The following is an 18,595-nucleotide window of genomic DNA, read 5'->3' as shown; positions in this document are numbered from 1 at the left end:
TGTGAGTTTGCAATAATTTCAATGGTTCATTGTGCTGGAGTCATGCTTCTCTCATGGGGGCAGGGTCATCTGTCACTGAAGGATTTTTGCCTTTTCAGTGTTTTTGGTTACTTCAGTGAATGTATTACTCGCCTCTTCCTCCCAGAAACTATGTCTGAAGTACAAACAGGACAGAAATCTCAGATGGAAATCTGAGACAGATCAAATGAAAATTCAAAATGAAAGAAAATGAATTCAAACTGAAAAAAATCCAAGAGAAACTCGAGGAAGACAGAAAAGTGACCAGAGTCTCTGACAGTACTGAAAATGCAGACAGAAGGCACCATTTAATGAATTACCACAGGCAACTGTGCAACACAGGTTAAAACATTTTTAAAAATTGTTTATTATAAAATACATATTTACATGTGAAGGCACTTTTAAACCGTTACAAAATTGTCACATAAGCTGTTAGTTTAGTCATTTAGCAAGTCCAAAAAATATTGCTTTCTATTAGCACCTAAAAAGAGCCAAATCTAACATGAAAAAACCTGAACTGCACCCAGTTGTCATACATTAATTTTTCTAATGAAAAAACAGTATGTCTAGTGACAACTAATAAGAATTTTATCACCATCATTTTTCTACAGTTTCAGAGACTATCAGAACAGCGTGGTGAGCATATACATGAAGAAGAAAAAAGATCTGCATGTGATGTTAAACTAAAACCAAATCAACTAAGTTTTCATGATACAATATTGCTGAAAGACTTATGCTGTTAAGGCTGATCTTAACCACGTCATCCAGAAAGTCTGCAGCCCTCCATGCAAATAACACAGACTCTGCACAAGGCTGAATCAAGAGTCCCCATTTCCTCCACAAAACACAGGAGGCTTTTCTGAACTCAATTATGGCTATGACCATTCAATGTAACAGCATTGGTGAACAAATGAGGATGGAAAGGTTGCTTCCTTTGTGCTTTTTATCTCAAGATCTGGAGCCAAATATTCAAATTGAATAAAGGAACTCAACAGAGGAATCTACATTAAACCTAGTGTACTGCGAAGCCGCTTCCTCATACTGCAAATAGATAAGCACCTTTTTCCAAACCGACCAAAATCAAAAAGTAATTAATAATTCAAAAATGAATTAGAGAGTTTGTAAGCTGTCTCATGCATATTTTTAAATACATTTTTCCTACATCATTGCTGGCCAGATTCATTAGCTGAGACTATTTGAGATCATAAAGGAATCTTCCATTGAACTGAGGCACAGCAGATCTACTAGCACATATTAAACAAACTAAATAATAAAGTGAACAGAGCTCTTTAAACAAGTCCTATGTAATTGTTAAAAAATTTTGAGTATAATATACACACACAGAATTGAAAAATACACTGCTGAGAAGTTTCTGTATGGCTCTAATCTTAAATGCAATTATGATATAAGATCAAACTACTGATACACAGTAATAAACAAACTTTGACTTTTCTCCATTTTGGTAAAATAAACCCTATCAAATCCCTCAGCAAAAACAACTTAGAATTAGATGTTGGAATTTATAAATTTCCAATGAATCCACACCTTTAATAGCATAAAAATCACATATACAAACATGCCTTATCTGATCGGGCTTACATTCAGTGTAGATACTACACAACAAGAGACTAAAGTCTTCAGGAAAAAATAAAGTTAAGAGATACAATTTGTTAAATGAATTCACACATTAAAACGGCTGTAAGTTGGCCAAAGCCCAAATTCTTTTGACCTGTAACCGTCCAGTACTTTTTCACAGTTAAGACAAAATACGTATGAACAGCTTGTACAGCAGGACTGCATTCAAGCTTCCAACTGGAAAGGAGTAGCTCCAATGGCAGCATTCACTGGCTATGAAGAAAGGTAATTCAGACTAACTGAAACGTATCTCCATGCTTTAACAGGTATCAGCGTCCCATTTACGCCACTGCTGTTCGTACTGTGTGCGTTTTGCCTTACTGTAAAAGCTGTCTGATCCACGTCATAACGACCACCTTTGCTGAAGTTCTGAGAGGAGATGGAGCACAGCACATGAAGCCATACAGCTCAAAGCTATTTAAACCTCTTACTGAGGTTAAATGATCAGTTTGTTCTCCACTCCATTTACTTCACATTAAAATAATGCATAAAATTCCACGCGCTTTTAAAATAAGGCACTTTTAAAGTTTCTTCCCCAAACAAACACCAAAAGCTTGAGAAAATTAACTGACTTATTTCCCAAATGTCCTTATTCCAAAAATAAAACGACTGTTACTAGAAGCTGAGTCACACTCAGAATGCAGATGCTCTAAATTAAGCTAGAGAACATCCAACACAGCTTTCTACAGATCAGTCTTTTGCTAAAACAGCTCAAACAGAGTAACTTCTAACACAGGATGTTCTTTGGGAATAAAGATCATACTTATTCTCTGCCATTTACTACTTAGCTTTTCCTTTTTGCATCCTGTGAAAGTCAGGCAACAGTTCAACATTAAAAAAAATACTTGGCAGCTGTCTGCATACAACATGGCTGAAAAGCAGTAAGTAAATAGCACAAGAGCTATATTGAACTCCATAGCTTTTAGATCCCACAGAAAACTGGCAGTCTTAATGATTTGCTCTTTCACTGACAACATCCTGGAGACGCTTAAGTAGAACATCATCATTTTCCTGGCAGAGTCGTTTCGTAGGGGACTCAGTGTCACTATCAATCGTTATCGCTCGTTTCTTACTTCTTTGTTCACCTTGTTTTATCATATTGTTGATGTCCTTCAAACTCTATCATTAAGAAAAAAATTAAAGTATCATGAGTTACTCCATTTTCAGTTATCTGAGAACCAAAAAGCTACTATTTTGAACCTCTTTGCTGATCAGGTGAAGAATCCTAAGTAAAGGATTCTACCCTTCAGGACAAACTGAGAAACCAGTTCAAAAAATCCTCACTGCATTAGAACACTTTCCCACCATAAGATTACAGCTTGTCCCTCTCCCAAGTTTACCCCTTTCGACCTTCTTGTTTTCTACCTTGGAAGGGCTCCCATTAAATTTATACAGTAGAGCAGTTCGAGGGGTCAAGCAGGCACCATTCTTGTGAGGTGAAACGTAAACAGAGTGCTGTTGAGATATCCGCCGAGGAGATACTGGTTGTTGCTTAATGTTCGGGAATGGAGACAAGGGAGGGGCTTCCATCTGAAAGAGGCCAAATTTAGAAGCTAAATCAGAAAACATTTAAAGAACAGTAACTTCAGACAAAGGTAAGTCTAATGCACTTCCAGGTTTTCCATCAAACATTTTAGCCTATAGTACTTAATGAACTGAGCAAGTGCCTGCCAAACCATGGAACAAATTCATCTCCCAGATGCTTTACACAGATGCTGCACAGGCACTTGAGCAAAGGTGCATTGCATCAATATGAGAAGCTGAAAATGGAGTCATAAGCTGAAAATGGAGTCATAAACTGAACTGCATCTGACAGTTTGTCCTCTTGAAAGGCTGTTAAAGCAAGTCCTCATACCATTACCTGTAACTATTTGACTTCTGTAAACGTGCCAGGGGAACAACAAAACAAAATTAACAACATATTTTTAACTGGCAGGAAAATCACTTTGTCTCTGTGATGTTTATTAGATAGAGCAAAATTCTAAAATATTTTACTTACTACATGATCCTGGTTTGTGATATCGTACTTCAGTGCAAATGATTTTACTCTTCCTACATAGACTGCATTGTAAAATTTGATAAGATCACCTCTCTCCTCTGTTCCTGACTCACTGGAGTTCTCTGTTGCAGATCTCGCTGAGGAACAGGTTTTCACAGATGAGTCTAGGAATAAGAGAAAGCTTCAGATTTCAAGAACACAGTATTAGCAAACTGAGTTCTTCACATTCAGACTTATAATATCCAACTGACAGGAACTCATTCATAAATTGACTAATTAATAACATGAATTAAGTAAGTGTGCTTCATACATGATCAGGGTGCGCTATTGGTGGTTGTGAACACTAGAAGGAACTGCAAATCACTGGTATAGGAGGCCAATGGATTATGACCAAAAACGCTAACATAAATCTTTCCTTATAATAGTAAAACAGAACTACAGCAGAAAAAAAACCCTAAAAACACAACAAAAGACTCCCCACCAGCATAGCACTAGTGCCGCCTTTTTCCATGCATTTTGTGGGGGCCCGAAGTTGTACAAAGTCATATTTTGCTCACTTACGTTGTTTAGGCAACAAACCAGGTACAGCAGTAATCAAACTAGCCAGGGTCTAGGACAATTTTAAGGTGGTCAGAACTGCCAGATTGTAGACCTTGACTTCTCCAACACTCTGCACAAGCTACGCTAACTCACAGCAAACTGGTAAGTTTTAAGCAGTCTGACAACTTCCAGGTTTTCCAGGCAAAGTTTCCTGTGATCAGCTGGCAAAGAATAGCTTCATACTCAACTCGTGCCTCTACTGCAAGGAAGCCGTAACACCACTTGTTCAGGCATATAACTAAGTGGAAAAAGCTACAGGTACACAAGTGTATTACTACGTACTCTCTCGCTTACTGAATAGCGCTACTGAATACAACCTTCTGTTTCATCCTCTGTATTGTTTACTACCAAGCAAAATAAATATTTTTAAAGGGAACAAAGATTAAAGCCTTTTGCAATCAGTGGAACATAAGGCAAATATCAAAAATTTCAGTGGATACACATGAGCGTAATTCCTTAATACGCCTGCCTTTTATCACAACACAAATGCTCCCGTAAGCTGATGTCAAAAGAACACGGGTTAACACTAGATAAAGGATAAAACACTCTTAACTGAAGAAGCAGTCTGGCAGGAGAAGGAACTAAAGAACTATGTAACCAAGCAAATTTGCTTGCCAAAATGTGGGAGCCCAGTGCCACTTCAGATGCCCCAAGACATCCAAGAATCGTGGAGCTGCTAGACAGGATGCTGAACCTACAAGGGATCAGCATCTTCTTGGACCCCAGTGAAATATTCTACGGTATTTAAAAATGGCGCTAATACTTGTTCAAGCAGTTGAATCCCACCCATGGTAGAAATTTCCCATACAAAACAGCCTTCTAACTTTCTGCACATGTCCTGGCCCCAGATCTGTTCTGCTCATGGGTTCATGCATGGGCTTGTGTTCTCTCAGTTTCCTGACCTTTTCCAAGCGGAAGACAAGTCACGACAGGTATGGCACAACTTTTATGCTTTGCTCAAATCCCATTCATATCCTTTTCTTCTCTAACTCAGAGCAAAGATAAAATATCAACTATTTAAAAGAAATCTGAATATATGAAAATGCTGGTCCAAAAGAGCATACCTAATGCTCATCAGAAAGCAGGTAACTGCTCAGGCATTTATATACCCCTAACACAAGCAAAAAAAAAAAAAAAAAAAAAAAAAAGAAATGACTAAAACTGACTGATGATTTTCCTAAGCAAGTCCTCCCTACTTAAACCTTCAGAATAGGTGATAACATAAATCTGTATTAGGAAAAAATTCTGTCAGAATATTTCGGGTACTATTCATCTTTCCTTACGAACTGGTACTGCTGTCCAAGAAGAACTACAACATCACTGCCACACTTCGGCACACACTTCAACCTCAAGTTATCAAATCTAAGAACAAAAATTAAACAAACATTTATTCCAAGTGGGAAGTATATTTTCCATGCCCTAACACAGAGATGAGCTGTTGACAAGACAGTTTGTTTTTCAATAATGTTGTTTTCCAATACATTTAAAATCATAAAACATGCTTCCCTTCTCCTTACAAGAGCATTCCTTACTACTTGACCATTCAGTTCTTTTAAAGCATGCAAGCACATTTTTAAAAACAGAAGATTACTTTGCTGTACTCACCATCTGTCATCTCTACATCTTGGTTTGCATTTTTGTCTGATAGAACATCCGTGGAAATATTTCTCAATAAGACACTCCTATAAACCTACAGGATATGGAGGGAAAAACACTGTTGTCAAGGAAAACAAGAAAGTAAAAAGATTAGAAGAAATCCACCTGAATAATTTTAACATTTAAAATGACTTGATTTTCTACTATTAGCAAAACATTTGAAAAACCACTTGTATCTTATATTTATATAAAGGAAAGGCAGTACTATTTACTCACATGGCTGTTTGCTTGTGGCTGATTTCTGTAGCTCTTCATTATATCCTGAAAAGTTCTTTCCTCTTTGGTTACCTGGAAAAGAAGAAGCTATTCAAGACCAACTGCAAACTGTACGATTTTTTTTTTTTAATAATAAATCACATGCAGGTTCTTACCTTTACTCTAAAAGACAGTACAGCCTCTACCACCCTTTATTTATTAAGCTTTTCTTACAAGAAAAATAGACCAAATACTGAAACTGAAGAAGATTACATTAGTTTTAAAGTGTAAAGAAGGGCTTTTCCTCAAACTAGGACACCATTTACATCTAAATGCATAGCGTGTGGAAAGACCACAGCCTGTACAGAGCTTTACCATATGGGGAATAGAAGCCAGTCAACCTGGGACCCTACTTCTTTTTCTCCTTCCATACAAGGGGGAGCATGGGAGAGCAGCTCACGTCAACTTCCATCCAACTGTTGTGGGGGACGAGCAGAGCACGAATGTTCAACTACTTTGTAATTCTACAATTCAGCTTATGCAGGTTTGCTGTGATGTCCTAATATTTTAGGACACTGGAGGTCACTTTGTCCAAACTTCTCCTCAAAGCAGGCTCAACTAAACTAGGCGGCTCAGGTCCAGTCTATTCAATTAGGTTCCCCTGCATCGTTCTTTCATGAGCATTAATATGAGTACATTATTTTAAAACTTAGTTCTGGTGATGAGAATATGAACAAACAAGAATTTTTCTTGTTGAAGAATTCCTTGTTTCCTATCTGAGCTAGTAAATTCCTTTCTTGCTTATGATCTCAGGAATTATTCCTTTTCAATCTTTTCTTCCAGAGACACTAAGAGTTAAAGAAGGGAAATACTACAAAGTCAGAATAGATATTTGAGAATTTTAAAACTGGGCCCCTTAACTTCTCTAACTAGAAAAACAGGAAATCCTGAACTGATTCAGGAAAAACTGAAAATCCTGAAATGTTATGTAGGTATACATACACATGCCATTTCTACTTTTTTTCATACTTCATAATAACTCATTTGTTACAGGACTTTGTTTTTAAGCCCTGCCTCTTCAATTTTAAAAACAGATGAGCAATATTTTTTTCTGTAGGAGCCAGAAAGAACACATCAAGGTCTCTGGCTAAACTGCCAGGTCCCACACTGCACTGGATACAGCACTCTGGAGACAGAGTATTTTAAAAAAATCTGGCAAACTACATGATAATATATGGGAGCACTGGCTATTTTTCCACAACTATCGGTAAGCACAGTCAAACAAAGCTAAGCTTTAATGTGAGCTCACAGTTTTTAAGAGCACAGACAATCACAATTTGAACATCAGTTCTGCTCTACAGAAAATGCTTTTCTTCACTTTGTCTTCCTCAAAAAGAAAAGTCAATCCTTCCCCCATTAGTATAGCATAGCCTTGTCTGTACATCATTTTCCTGAATCTGCATCTGAATTAGACTTGATGGTCATTTTAACTATCAGTTCTGAAGTTTGAGTCAAATCAAAATTCCAGTTTCAAACTCCAACTCAATAGCACCTTAAATCAATACCAACAACATATATCCTGTATATTCAAATGCTAAGAGATTTTGTGGAAGAAAAACTTTTCCATTCATATGTAAGGATGCAAGATCTTGCAAATTTTTGTTTAGCACCCGCATAATTCTTTAATTGTGTAGTTTTTTTGAGTTCAATTACATAGATCATGAGGAACATGAACAGGATAGTAGAAAACACGTGTGATGCAGTAAGACCACACACTTCTTTGTCTATGCTGACCAGTGCTCACAGTGTGAATGGGCTCAGAAAAATAAGAGAAATTCACTCTTAAACCAGTGGTTGGTTGATGGGAACTTTAGAGATTATGTAAAACAAGGAAAAAAGTAATGGGGCTTCTTCCACTTCATGGAGGGACTTTTCCCTTCCAATAATATGACATGAATAAAGCAATCAGTAAACTGTAAACACAGTTTATATTTTCAACTGAAGTAAAATTCCCTAAATTTCTTAAGCCTACATATTACCTTTGCCATGATGTAAAAAGCACAGAGGAGAAGCTGGTCCAAGTGTCTGTCCTTCATCAGATCAGCGCAATGAACCAATGTGAATTCAAAACAAGTCCATATCTTCCTGCGCAAGTCGTTGGAAACATCCAGTTTTAAGCACAGATCACGTAAGCGCACACTTGCCAAATGATACACCTAGAAGGAAAAGATGCACAGTTAAGAGTCAAGGCAATGAGCTTATCGTAGTCTGCAAAAATCTTCACCTGAATAGAGCTGTTGAACTCTGTTCAACTTGCATACTTTATTTCAGCAAAATATTCCCCCTCTGCCCAAGACAGGTTTTCAAGTTGTCAACACTGTTCAAACGGTGGATTTTTAACACTTACAGGAAATCTGACTAAAAACATTATGACCATTGCTCCTACCCCATATCACTTATGAACTACAATGGCAGAAAGTTGGGAGATATTTCAATTATGATCAAATAAAGTCTTAAATCAGCAAGCTGTCAGATTTTTTTTTTCCTTTTTGGTTATCGAAAACCTGTCTTGAAACCTGAAATAACCAGGGCAAGCGCAACATTCTTGAAGTTCTCATTCTTCAGAGGTTTTTGCTTCATTGGCGAAAACTAGGCATACAAATTCTTTATGCTGGAAAGCAGGAAGTGTTCGTTTTCAGTTACATGCTCAAATGAACAGGAACAAGACAGGGAAAAAGCAAAAAGTTATCATTTTGAATACGATCATCATTGTAACCAGAAGCTCAAAATTCCCTTACAGACAGATTTAAGTAAAGATATGAGTTCTCCTTCATAACTAAGAGCGGTATTGCCTATCCCTTAGTTTGTCAAATATATTTGGCACAACTGAAATATCATTTCCCAACTGAGTAAAGATTCTAATAAGCAATCCAAGTTCATACCTGGCTGCTTGCACATCAATAAAAATGAATGAATAAATAAATAGAGAGAGAGAAAGAGAGAGAGAGAAACAAATTGTCACTATTGAAATTAAAGAACCAAAAGTTCAGATGGAGGACATGCCTTACAAGTTTTTCTAGGAATTAATTTCTGTACTTAGATTTACAGGTTGCTTAGTATAGATCCCTGTAGGTTTAAAATAGAGATAATGCAGTGGTGAAAGCCTCTAAAAATAAACTTTTCTCTGATAGGAAATAAATGGCAAAAAAAGAAAACATCCCATACTTTTGTTAGACTGATTCAGGCACATTTACTTCAGAGGCATTCAGGCAAGTTCCCCTCTCTTCCCCCCACAAAAGACCCCTCACACACTCCACAATGAGAGGCAGGCAAGTAGGAACAAAGAATGTGAAGTTCCTCTGAAGCACTTAGTTCTTACCCTACCCCTCAAATCCCTTCATTGCTTCAAGAATGAAGTACCTTCTTTCTAGTAATTTTTAGATAGCTGTGTCATCCATCACTGCTTTCTTAAGTCCCATACCAGCAAGATCAGCACCTACCAGGAGACCTCAGAAAGTCAGTAACAAGCGAATCTTCAGATATGGGATCCAAAACAGCGTGGTTCTGAACGAGCACGACATAGGAGGATAATGTCATTTTTGATATGTCTAACCCTTGCAAACATGGGAGGCAACAAAAATAGATATGGGAATTAAAAACTACCAGTGTTTTCTAGGTAGTTATTTACAAAAACTGTTGCTAATTGAAAAAGATGAAACACTTATCTTTTATGGGGTTAGTTTGCAGAGGGGGAAATCGGATTCTTTGCAACACTTCAGAAACCGACCCCTTTTCCCTTCTCCTCCCAATTATATGAGAACCGTACATGCTAAAAGGGAAGCTATCCGAAGACTGAATGGCAATGAAAACTGCTCAGGGGGATAAGCTGCAATATAGCCATGAGAAAAAATAAAGTCCGACTTCCTAACAAAGACACTTACCTTTCTGTAAAACAGTGCCAAGGATCCCGTTTTCTTTGGTTTGCTTCCTGATGACAGATGTACTTCTTGCACTTGATTCACCTGAGGCTGGCTGGGAGCCTGAGCCTCCATTTTAGCTGGCTGACCTAAATTCATTGAAATGGGTATCAACGTGATCCCACCCATCTCATTTGCAATACCTGGAGATAAAATACACATCCAGAAATAAGTGGTTTGCTGCCACCATGTGCATAGTTAGATTGCAAATTCTGAATTCATTCACAAACATCCCACAGTGAAGGTACATTATCCTTCTGCACTGGATGCTAGAGACTCCTCATCCTTCAGAGTATTCAGAAATGATCAAAAAGTACATTTCTGATAACTCAAAAGAAGAAATGATTATTCAGATAGTTTAGAACATGAATGTTCCACTCTTCTGGGAGATGATGGATGTTTCTGTTCTTTTTTGGATTACTTTGCCTACTTGACAGCATATTATAGACAGTCCACATGATTAGTTTCCTTATTAGTCAATTGCTCTTGCTGAAAATTTCCTCCCACATGACAGTAGAGATGGCTTTCTTTTCATTTTTATAGAAAAAAGAACCACTCATTAAATTAAAACAGGCTATAAAATTAATTTCTTGTGTATCACCATCAGAAATACTCAAACATCTTTCAGCTTTAACAAAACCAAAAAAAAGCCAGCTTTCCTAGCATTTATATATATACACATAGCCCTTATCCAGAAATTTCAGAACCTTTTAACATTATAATAAAAATTAAGACAAAGAACAGTGTATCACTACTGAAGTTGAGAAATAAAGCCAAGCTTAATCTGTGATGAAGTGTAACTGGAAGAAGCTCTACAACTTTGCTTGCAAGGAGACACCCTCAAGATGCTTGTCAGGCATCAGATCAAACTACAGAATGAGATGTCAGCATATAGTTGATATCCCTCTCTCTTTTTTTTTTTTATGAGTAGTTTTCTTTTAAATGATACATGTTTAAAATGCAAGTTTATTTTAAATGGATCTTAAGCATAAGCAAAATATCTAGTACAGAAGGAAATCAGAAGGAATTCTTACCATGCAGCGGGATGGTAACTTTCTGTCCTGTTTTCCCTGCTACTGTAGCTGTTGTCATGGTCAGTACTGTTTGCCCAGGAGAAACTGAGACATTTTCAGCAACAATGCTTGAAGCTGGAGCAATTGTCAGCTTAGTCCCTTCAGTCAAAATCTTTTCCACCTGCATTTCTTTTGGGCTGTCATCTCCAAAGAGCCTTCTCTTAGCACTCCCAGCTGTAGGAGAACTATAGCGCTCATGAACAGAGATTGGTGACAACGGCTGCATGTCTAGTAAGCAAAGGAGGAGGAAAAAAATGAAGTGCAGCAGCTTAAGAGGAACACTTCTCCACACCAGGCAAAAAGGTTAACCTGTCAAACTACAAAAACAGCATAAAAAGCCCCTTCTGATTCAGAAATAATCTCATAGTTCACTGTTCCCAGGCAAAATGAACAAAGCCCTACAGCCCTTTAACTATCTCCTTTTATTCTCTAGTCTTCTTGGACAGCTCAGATTATCAACATGAACAACAAGAATAACCAAGTTAATTTGCAGCAACCAAGCGACCAAGCAGCAGCAGGGTTACAGATAGTTACTTTGGTCTGCTTGACACCTCACTAATACTTGCCCTGAATACATTCCTCTAAAAGAACACTAATCCTGACCAGAGCCCTCCCTTCATAAAACCTCTGGTCCCCCTCAAACTTTGCTGTTGCTTTCAAACATTTACTCCATTAGTAAAACTAAAGCATGCAATACTAATTTATGGGCTTCTGTTCTACTGCCTTCCCCCCCCCCCTTTTTTTTTTCTTTTTTTTTGCATTTCTGGTGTTCCTGTGGGGAATACCAGCAACAGCAGCTTCCTACTTCCCACAGAGCAGAAGCCTTCTGGATAACTGGCAAGGTGAAACAGATTGGAGACCTTACTTCCATGCTGCCAGGACAGTTTTCTTCGTACCAAGGGCAAATAAAGATTTCCAACCTCCCCCCCACCATTTTTCATTTCAAGTTAGGAGCTGTCTCTGCGTGTTAGTAGCACATCAAACAGTCTAAGAGACTAACTATACTTTCCATCCACATAAAAAGAAAGTAAACCTCTAATTAAAACTATGGCTTTGCATTTCCACATATGCAAACCGTTCTTTCTGATAAATAGTGCATTTGATCCCATACTCTCATACACAAGATAAGGTCTCACTCCCCTCTACCCATACATAAGATACTGTCTCCAGGTTGCTTTGCCTTCTATCAGACAACTCACCACAACATCTACAGCAACTGCTTATATTCTAGTGCATTAGGAAAAGGATGTATTTTTAAAAAACAGTCCCATAATGCAATTTGTCAGACAAACACAAAAGGAGTCAGCATCATAGTGTCAGTCAGTCTACAGGGCACCAGCAGGAACCTACAGACTACTTCACTGTTTGTGAAATAACGAAAGTGGCAGTTCCTTTGCACTTTTTTTCTTCTTCTTCTTCTTTGCAGGAAAGAGCGAGGCAGTTCTTTGGAGGAAAACAGTATTGCCTGCCCAATCACCCTCCATTATCTTCCTCCCGTCCTGCAAAAAAAGTTCTGTAGGAAGGAGGAAGAGATACACCTCCGTCATTCCAAGAAGCAAAGCAAGAGGTGACAGTGGCAATCATCACTGGCCTTGGGCGAAAGAAAAGCAAAGACTGAGACACTTGGGTCTGAAGGATAAGAATAATGAGAATGCAACAGGAGTGAGACCTCTCAAAAACGCTAGAAACCACAAAGAGGAAGTTATACTAATAAAAAGTGTAATCTAAAATCAGAACAAGCTCTAAAAAACATGAACAGTAAAAGACACGACGCTGTCAGAGATGACAGCCCACCACAAGAGTAAGGGATCCCTCGCATCAAAACAAAGGAAAATCCTGCTCCAGTGCAGAAGTGAAGCATTATTTATTATCAATATCTGCTGCTAATAAAACACAGGAATGGTTTGATAGGATGCATCTAGACTGAAAGCCTTTCCATTTAGCAATGCTTAATTCAGATTCAGGATTGCTCTTTGTAATTCTAAAGTAGTCTTAAAAAAATAAGTAAAACCACACATCTAAAGTATATTAGAAACCTTTAACATACCCCGTCTTAAACTCCCACCAAGATCTGTCCGAACCTCTTTTACTCGAGGATGAACTATAGGAGATATTGGCATCATAGGCAAATGCCCAAGCCCACTTCCTCCATTGCTTGCTTCAAAATTACTGGGAAATATTACCTGAGAAATAAGAAATGCCAGTGTAAGATAACAAATAGCTTTCCCTTCTTTGCCCCAACCTATTAATAAACGTTTTCTGCAGAAATTGTCCCATTTCAATGATTTGCTGCATAAAATGACAGTAATAAGAAAAGAACATGAATTTGCTAATCAAAGAAAAACAGCTAACATACTTCTTCACAGGTTGGGACCTTGTTTTCTGAAGCCTGGAGAGCATTCCAGAGTGCTGACTCTCGAGTCCAGGCTAGACTCTCGAGAATTTGTTCTTCAATGCTGTTGAGATGTTTCACCATGTCTCTGGAAAGACCTTCCTCAGACCGAATGAGTACTTCAATTACCTAATGGTAACAAGGCACACATACAAAAAATAAAGTTGCATCACTCACGCTTAATACCATGAAATTATTATTCATTTCAGGATCCTGCTCAAAACTTCTCTTCAGTGCAGAATGCTCCAGATTCCTCCTCGCATCTTCTTTCCAACCCTCTTCTGATCCCAGCAATCCAGTTCACACCCTGATGCACCAACAGAACCTAGATTCTGCGAGTATAAAAGCACATTCTTCAAAGGCTCTGCCTTGAACATCTTTCCTGTATCGGTTTGCCTTACTGATTTTTCATCCAATGTCAGATCTCAGCTGAAGGCCTTTACTCCTTTGTTGAAAATCTCTCTTTTCCATTTCAGTAAACAAAACTGTACATGTGTGTGCCTATATACGCACACAATTCAAAATACCTAGAAGACAGGATTAAGGCACATGAAATGGAAATGCTAAGTCCAAATATACACTTTCACATCCTTTTAAAGTATGAATTAAATAACTTTTTTTTTTTTTTTTTTTTTTTACCCCCTTTCGCAAAGGCAGTCCAGGAGTTGAAAGCGGACAGTGAACATCCTACCAATTCAGAACAACCTGCTCCCAGGGTATTTTAAAGCTTTCTCTCACCATCACTGAGCATATACAGAATCAATACGCTAAGCACATGCAGTGTTCATTTTGCATATATACACTTATCCAGGAAGATATAAGCAGATATATCTGCTTAAGTTGTGTACATGAGAGAAAAGCTTTTAAACTTTCCCTCCTTTGAAAGAAGTGTCCTGTAAGCCAAAAAGGTTGAGAAACGACTGTTTTAAAGGTTCATTTCAGAAAAGATTAAATCCCTTAACACGTACAAGTCAGCATCAATAACAGCTGAAAGGGCCCCTGAAATGCCATGATTCATCCCTACACTCCAATGCAAGATCCACTTTACCTATGTTGTTCTGATAGATGAATGTTCAGTCTGTTTTCATAAACCTTCAGTGATGGAAATGCCATATACTGAAGCATTTACCTAATTTTACTATGGGAACTAAGTGTCAAAAGAACAAAATTACAAGTGGCATAAGTGAAATGATACGTATTGGCTCTTTCATATGAGGTCTTCATGATGGCAACTTTCAGAAGCAAGAAGTGCTATAAAACGTACGCAGAAGAGAAAAGAAAAAACAAATCAAATATAAATGTGTTCCACAAAGTTATGTCTGCAGAGAAAACACCAGTGCAGTAATCTGCATCTGCTACTGATCTAAGCTACCAGTAACTGCAGCAATATTAACAGATCTGTTTCAGTTTCACTACTGCTTTATATCTAGAACTTAAAGGAAGAGGAAGGGAGAATAGGATATAAAACACAGGTTTCTCAAAGGATTGAGTTATTTTTGGTTATTATCCTCTAAACAGAACTCTCTATTTCTAAAGTTTTCAGGACTAACCACAGTAAGCTATTAGGTATTTACTAAAAATTTCCAGGACCTGCACATAGGAGGCATATGAATAGGTGATAAAAGGATTAAAGAAGAAACAGAAAATATATTTAGCAGGTGGGGAGGAGGAAAAACAAAATAAAAACAAACAAAAAAACCCACAACCCCCCTCCCCACCAAACTATGAGCAAAATAAGAGAACAACCAGGAAAAGACATTTTATGCTCTGTTACGTAAAACAAAAAAAAGAGAAGAAAAGGAAAATTTAACAGAGCAAGCCTGCAGTAAGTAGGAGTAGTTGAAGACAAAGATTATTATTGCTATTTGATCCATAATAAGCAGAACTAGGACATAATCAGTCCTATAGTTTATAGTCAATAAATTTGCATGTCAGTAAAACATACATTTGAATGCTTTAGTCTTCTCAAAGTTGTACATAATAAGAATTAAAAGTTGATCAACAGCTTGCTATAGTTAAGTACCATCTACAGAATGGTTTTCTTGCTTTAAATTTCAGCATCAGCTCAAGCATTACACATTTCAGGTAAAACATTTAAGGACAGCCAGAATTTAGAATAATAGGCATGTTACATAGTACCGTTAGTACTGTTCTTTTCCTACACCATTACCTATGAAGGATAAGCATCATCTTCTAAGACTGTCAATCCAGTAACAAATACTATTTTTAATACAGATCCAGTCACAAGACAGTATCTCTGTTTACCTTATAAAAATAGAAAGGCCTGAGGTCAAGAACTTCAATGATCCAGGGAAAGGTACGAGGTGAACTATATGCAAACAGCACGATCTCCAAGCAGCATGCCATCAGGGAACGGTGAAAGACATCTTGTTCCAAGAGAGCCTGAAGAGATATTGGAAACTGTCAGTGATCCAAGGTTAGGGAAATGGAGGCAGACTTCTTTTTCTTTTTTGTAAGAAAAAAGGTGTTCAAGTCAGGCAGAATTACAGCTTTCTCACTATTACTGTAAGAAATTTCATCTTAGATAGAGCCTGCAAAAAAATTTAAATTCTTTGTTTTTTTAAAAAACACACACATTCTTGTTAGGGAGCATAGGAAACATAAGTTTCTTAACAAACTCTTGATGAGTGCACTTTTTAAAATCTCAAAAAACACTTAAAGTTTTGTCATATTTAAGAAAAACCACAGAAGAACCCTTCAAAAGATTTAAAAACCCAGCTGGAAAATGTATGTTTTGCTCTTCACAGTCAACCAGAAAGTGACTAGAAGAAAGGAAAAACAGGTAAACCCACAGTAGCACGCACAGGAGTCATTAACCTATTTAGGTACTATTTAGGCGTCATTTGAAGTTCCTTTTTTGTAGCACAGATACACAGCTTATTGCCTGAAGGAACAGTTATCACTTTTTTTTTTTCCCCCCACCTTCCCCAATCTCCTTTTATAGGGAAATCTAGAATAGTAAAGACTGGAAGTAAATTAACAGTGCCAAAACCACCACACTGTTTTCATACTATGGCCAAATAAAATGATCTCCCTATCGCAAATCACGAAGCATAACAAATGTGTTCCTGTCTAACATGAAGTATTCATACTGATAATGGAATAAAGAAGAGAATAAGAATTATCTGCTCATAAATTTATGATTCTAGAAGGCAACACAATTTAATATAATTAGTAATGCTGAATTTCAACCCTACATTTAGGCAGCTGCCATACAATTCTCTCTCTCTTTTTTTTTTAATATCAACAACATACACGGGCTGTTCCACTGCAGACTGATCTGTTCTGGAGCTGTCTAAAGATAACTGCCTAGAGGGGGCTTAGCAAAAGTCCTCTCTTCTTTGGCCAATTCTTTACTTACAGTCATGTCCTTCCCATGTAGTCTTCGTGTTTCTTGTACCATTATAGTCTCCAAGATTTTATAGTACAAGATCTCTGCCAGTTTTAATCTGTTTACAGCAAAATCTGAAATTTAAAACCAATACTGATGAAGCCCAATGCTGTTTTAACAAATGATTTTAGACTAAATTGACCAATACTTGGCCTTCTATAAAAAAAAATTGCGTGTGAATATATGTGTGCGTGTGCGTATAGATTTTGTAAATCAAAATAGTATGTTTAGAAATCCTCTGGTCACAAGAACAGCACGCAATTCTAGAAAATTTTTGAAGGATTATGTATTTTCATATTTCTAATTATGTAATTCTGCAAATTTATACCCCATTTTCTTTATATTTTAGATCCAAGAAGAATATAAATTTACAATTTTAGTTAACAACTGCTAAAGTTTCGATGCTTTCTTGGTTATCCCATTTTGAACCATAACCTTGTTCTATTCTGTAATGCTTTTTACAGTGTTCTGTCTGACAGCAACAGTTTTCTTTCTGGATAGCCTTTGGGTCAAACACAGCCCCACTGCATTAAGTACTTATAGGATAGCATAGGTATGCATTTCATTTGCCTGGTTTCATATTTTGAAACATCCCATGTGTTTCACATCCATACCTATATGTGATCCTGGCTGCTCATCTGTTGACTGAGTGTAGCTCCGACAGAAAGTTTCACCTATTTCTTTCACTCTGTTCATGATGCTTTCCATAGGGCTGCGCGCACAAGATCTACAGCAGAACGCAAAGAGAAAGTCTTGTTTGCACAAATAAATATTCTGCTCCCCTCCAGTCCCTTCCCAAAAACATACTCAAATAAAAAGGAGAGAAGCTAGCTTTACTCAGTTTTCCTCATCAGGCAATAACCTGTATTACTATGAACAGCAGAGAATACCACCTAAAAGATACAAAGAGATTGTTTCCTTTTTTCCTTTCCTAACAGTGAGAGAGAGGCTATACGGGGAATTTTAGAACAAATGCAGAAATCAAGAGCTATAGTAGCACACTAACCGGAAAGACACATCTGCGAAGAGCAAGGCAGTAAGAAGTATGCTCCAACAGGCAACCAAACAAAACGAATAGTGAGATGACACTATTGCTGAGGACACAAAATTATTCTGGGTACTTAAAAATGAACAACCCACCCCACATATACCTAACCAAATACAAAGATCAATGGAAGTACTTCACCAGGTTAAACGCTTGATAAAGTGACAGAACTTGGACATCATTTAAATACAAAGTAATGCACTTGAATAAGGGAGAAACACAGTTACAACACCTAACACTCCAGACAGCTAACTTAGCTGCTGCTACCACAAGGGAAAGATTTTGGAGAAAACAGAGTATGTTTTGAATGTCAGAAGAATAAATGGATTAAAAACAATAAAGATAAATTCATGGACGAGAAGTCCATCAGTAGCTACTAAATACAGCGACAGAGCTACGACCTCTGACTCCAGAAGTCCATAAACTGCAAAGGGCTAAAAGTTGAGCAAAAGTATCAGAAAAAAGACAATTCAAATCCAACCCCGATGTTGTATGTTGCAACTACCTACCTACTGCCAACCATTTGCACAGACACAATACAAGACTAGACCAGCACGGCAGTCAATCCTGTGTTATGCTCTCTATTTAATATG

General features: G+C 37.4%; 1 protein-coding gene across 2 annotated transcripts in view; it reads right to left on the bottom strand.

Moving 5' to 3' along the window:
- Positions 1-361: 361 nt before the first annotated feature.
- The window catches only part of RBL1 (RB transcriptional corepressor like 1), a 29,594-nt gene continuing 11,360 nt past the window's right edge, over positions 362-18,595 (bottom strand). For both annotated transcript variants that reach the window (XM_064521359.1, XM_064521360.1), the window contains 13 exons: positions 17,572-17,684; positions 16,928-17,031; positions 15,811-15,948; positions 13,510-13,674; positions 13,201-13,336; positions 11,115-11,381; positions 10,045-10,223; positions 8,143-8,319; positions 6,125-6,196; positions 5,858-5,942; positions 3,653-3,816; positions 3,019-3,183; positions 362-2,772 (listed from right to left, as the gene is read on the bottom strand). In XM_064521359.1, coding sequence (XP_064377429.1) covers positions 2,602-2,772; positions 3,019-3,183; positions 3,653-3,816; positions 5,858-5,942; positions 6,125-6,196; positions 8,143-8,319; positions 10,045-10,223; positions 11,115-11,381; positions 13,201-13,336; positions 13,510-13,674; positions 15,811-15,948; positions 16,928-17,031; positions 17,572-17,684 — 1,936 coding nt within the window. In that variant the 3' untranslated portion in view covers positions 362-2,601. The remainder of the gene's footprint in view (positions 2,773-3,018; positions 3,184-3,652; positions 3,817-5,857; positions 5,943-6,124; positions 6,197-8,142; positions 8,320-10,044; positions 10,224-11,114; positions 11,382-13,200; positions 13,337-13,509; positions 13,675-15,810; positions 15,949-16,927; positions 17,032-17,571; positions 17,685-18,595) is intronic.

This window comes from Dromaius novaehollandiae, chromosome 16 (genome assembly GCF_036370855.1).
Source record: "Dromaius novaehollandiae isolate bDroNov1 chromosome 16, bDroNov1.hap1, whole genome shotgun sequence".
Lineage (NCBI taxonomy): Eukaryota > Metazoa > Chordata > Aves > Casuariiformes > Dromaiidae > Dromaius > Dromaius novaehollandiae.
This window is presented reverse-complemented; position numbering and strand designations above follow the sequence as displayed.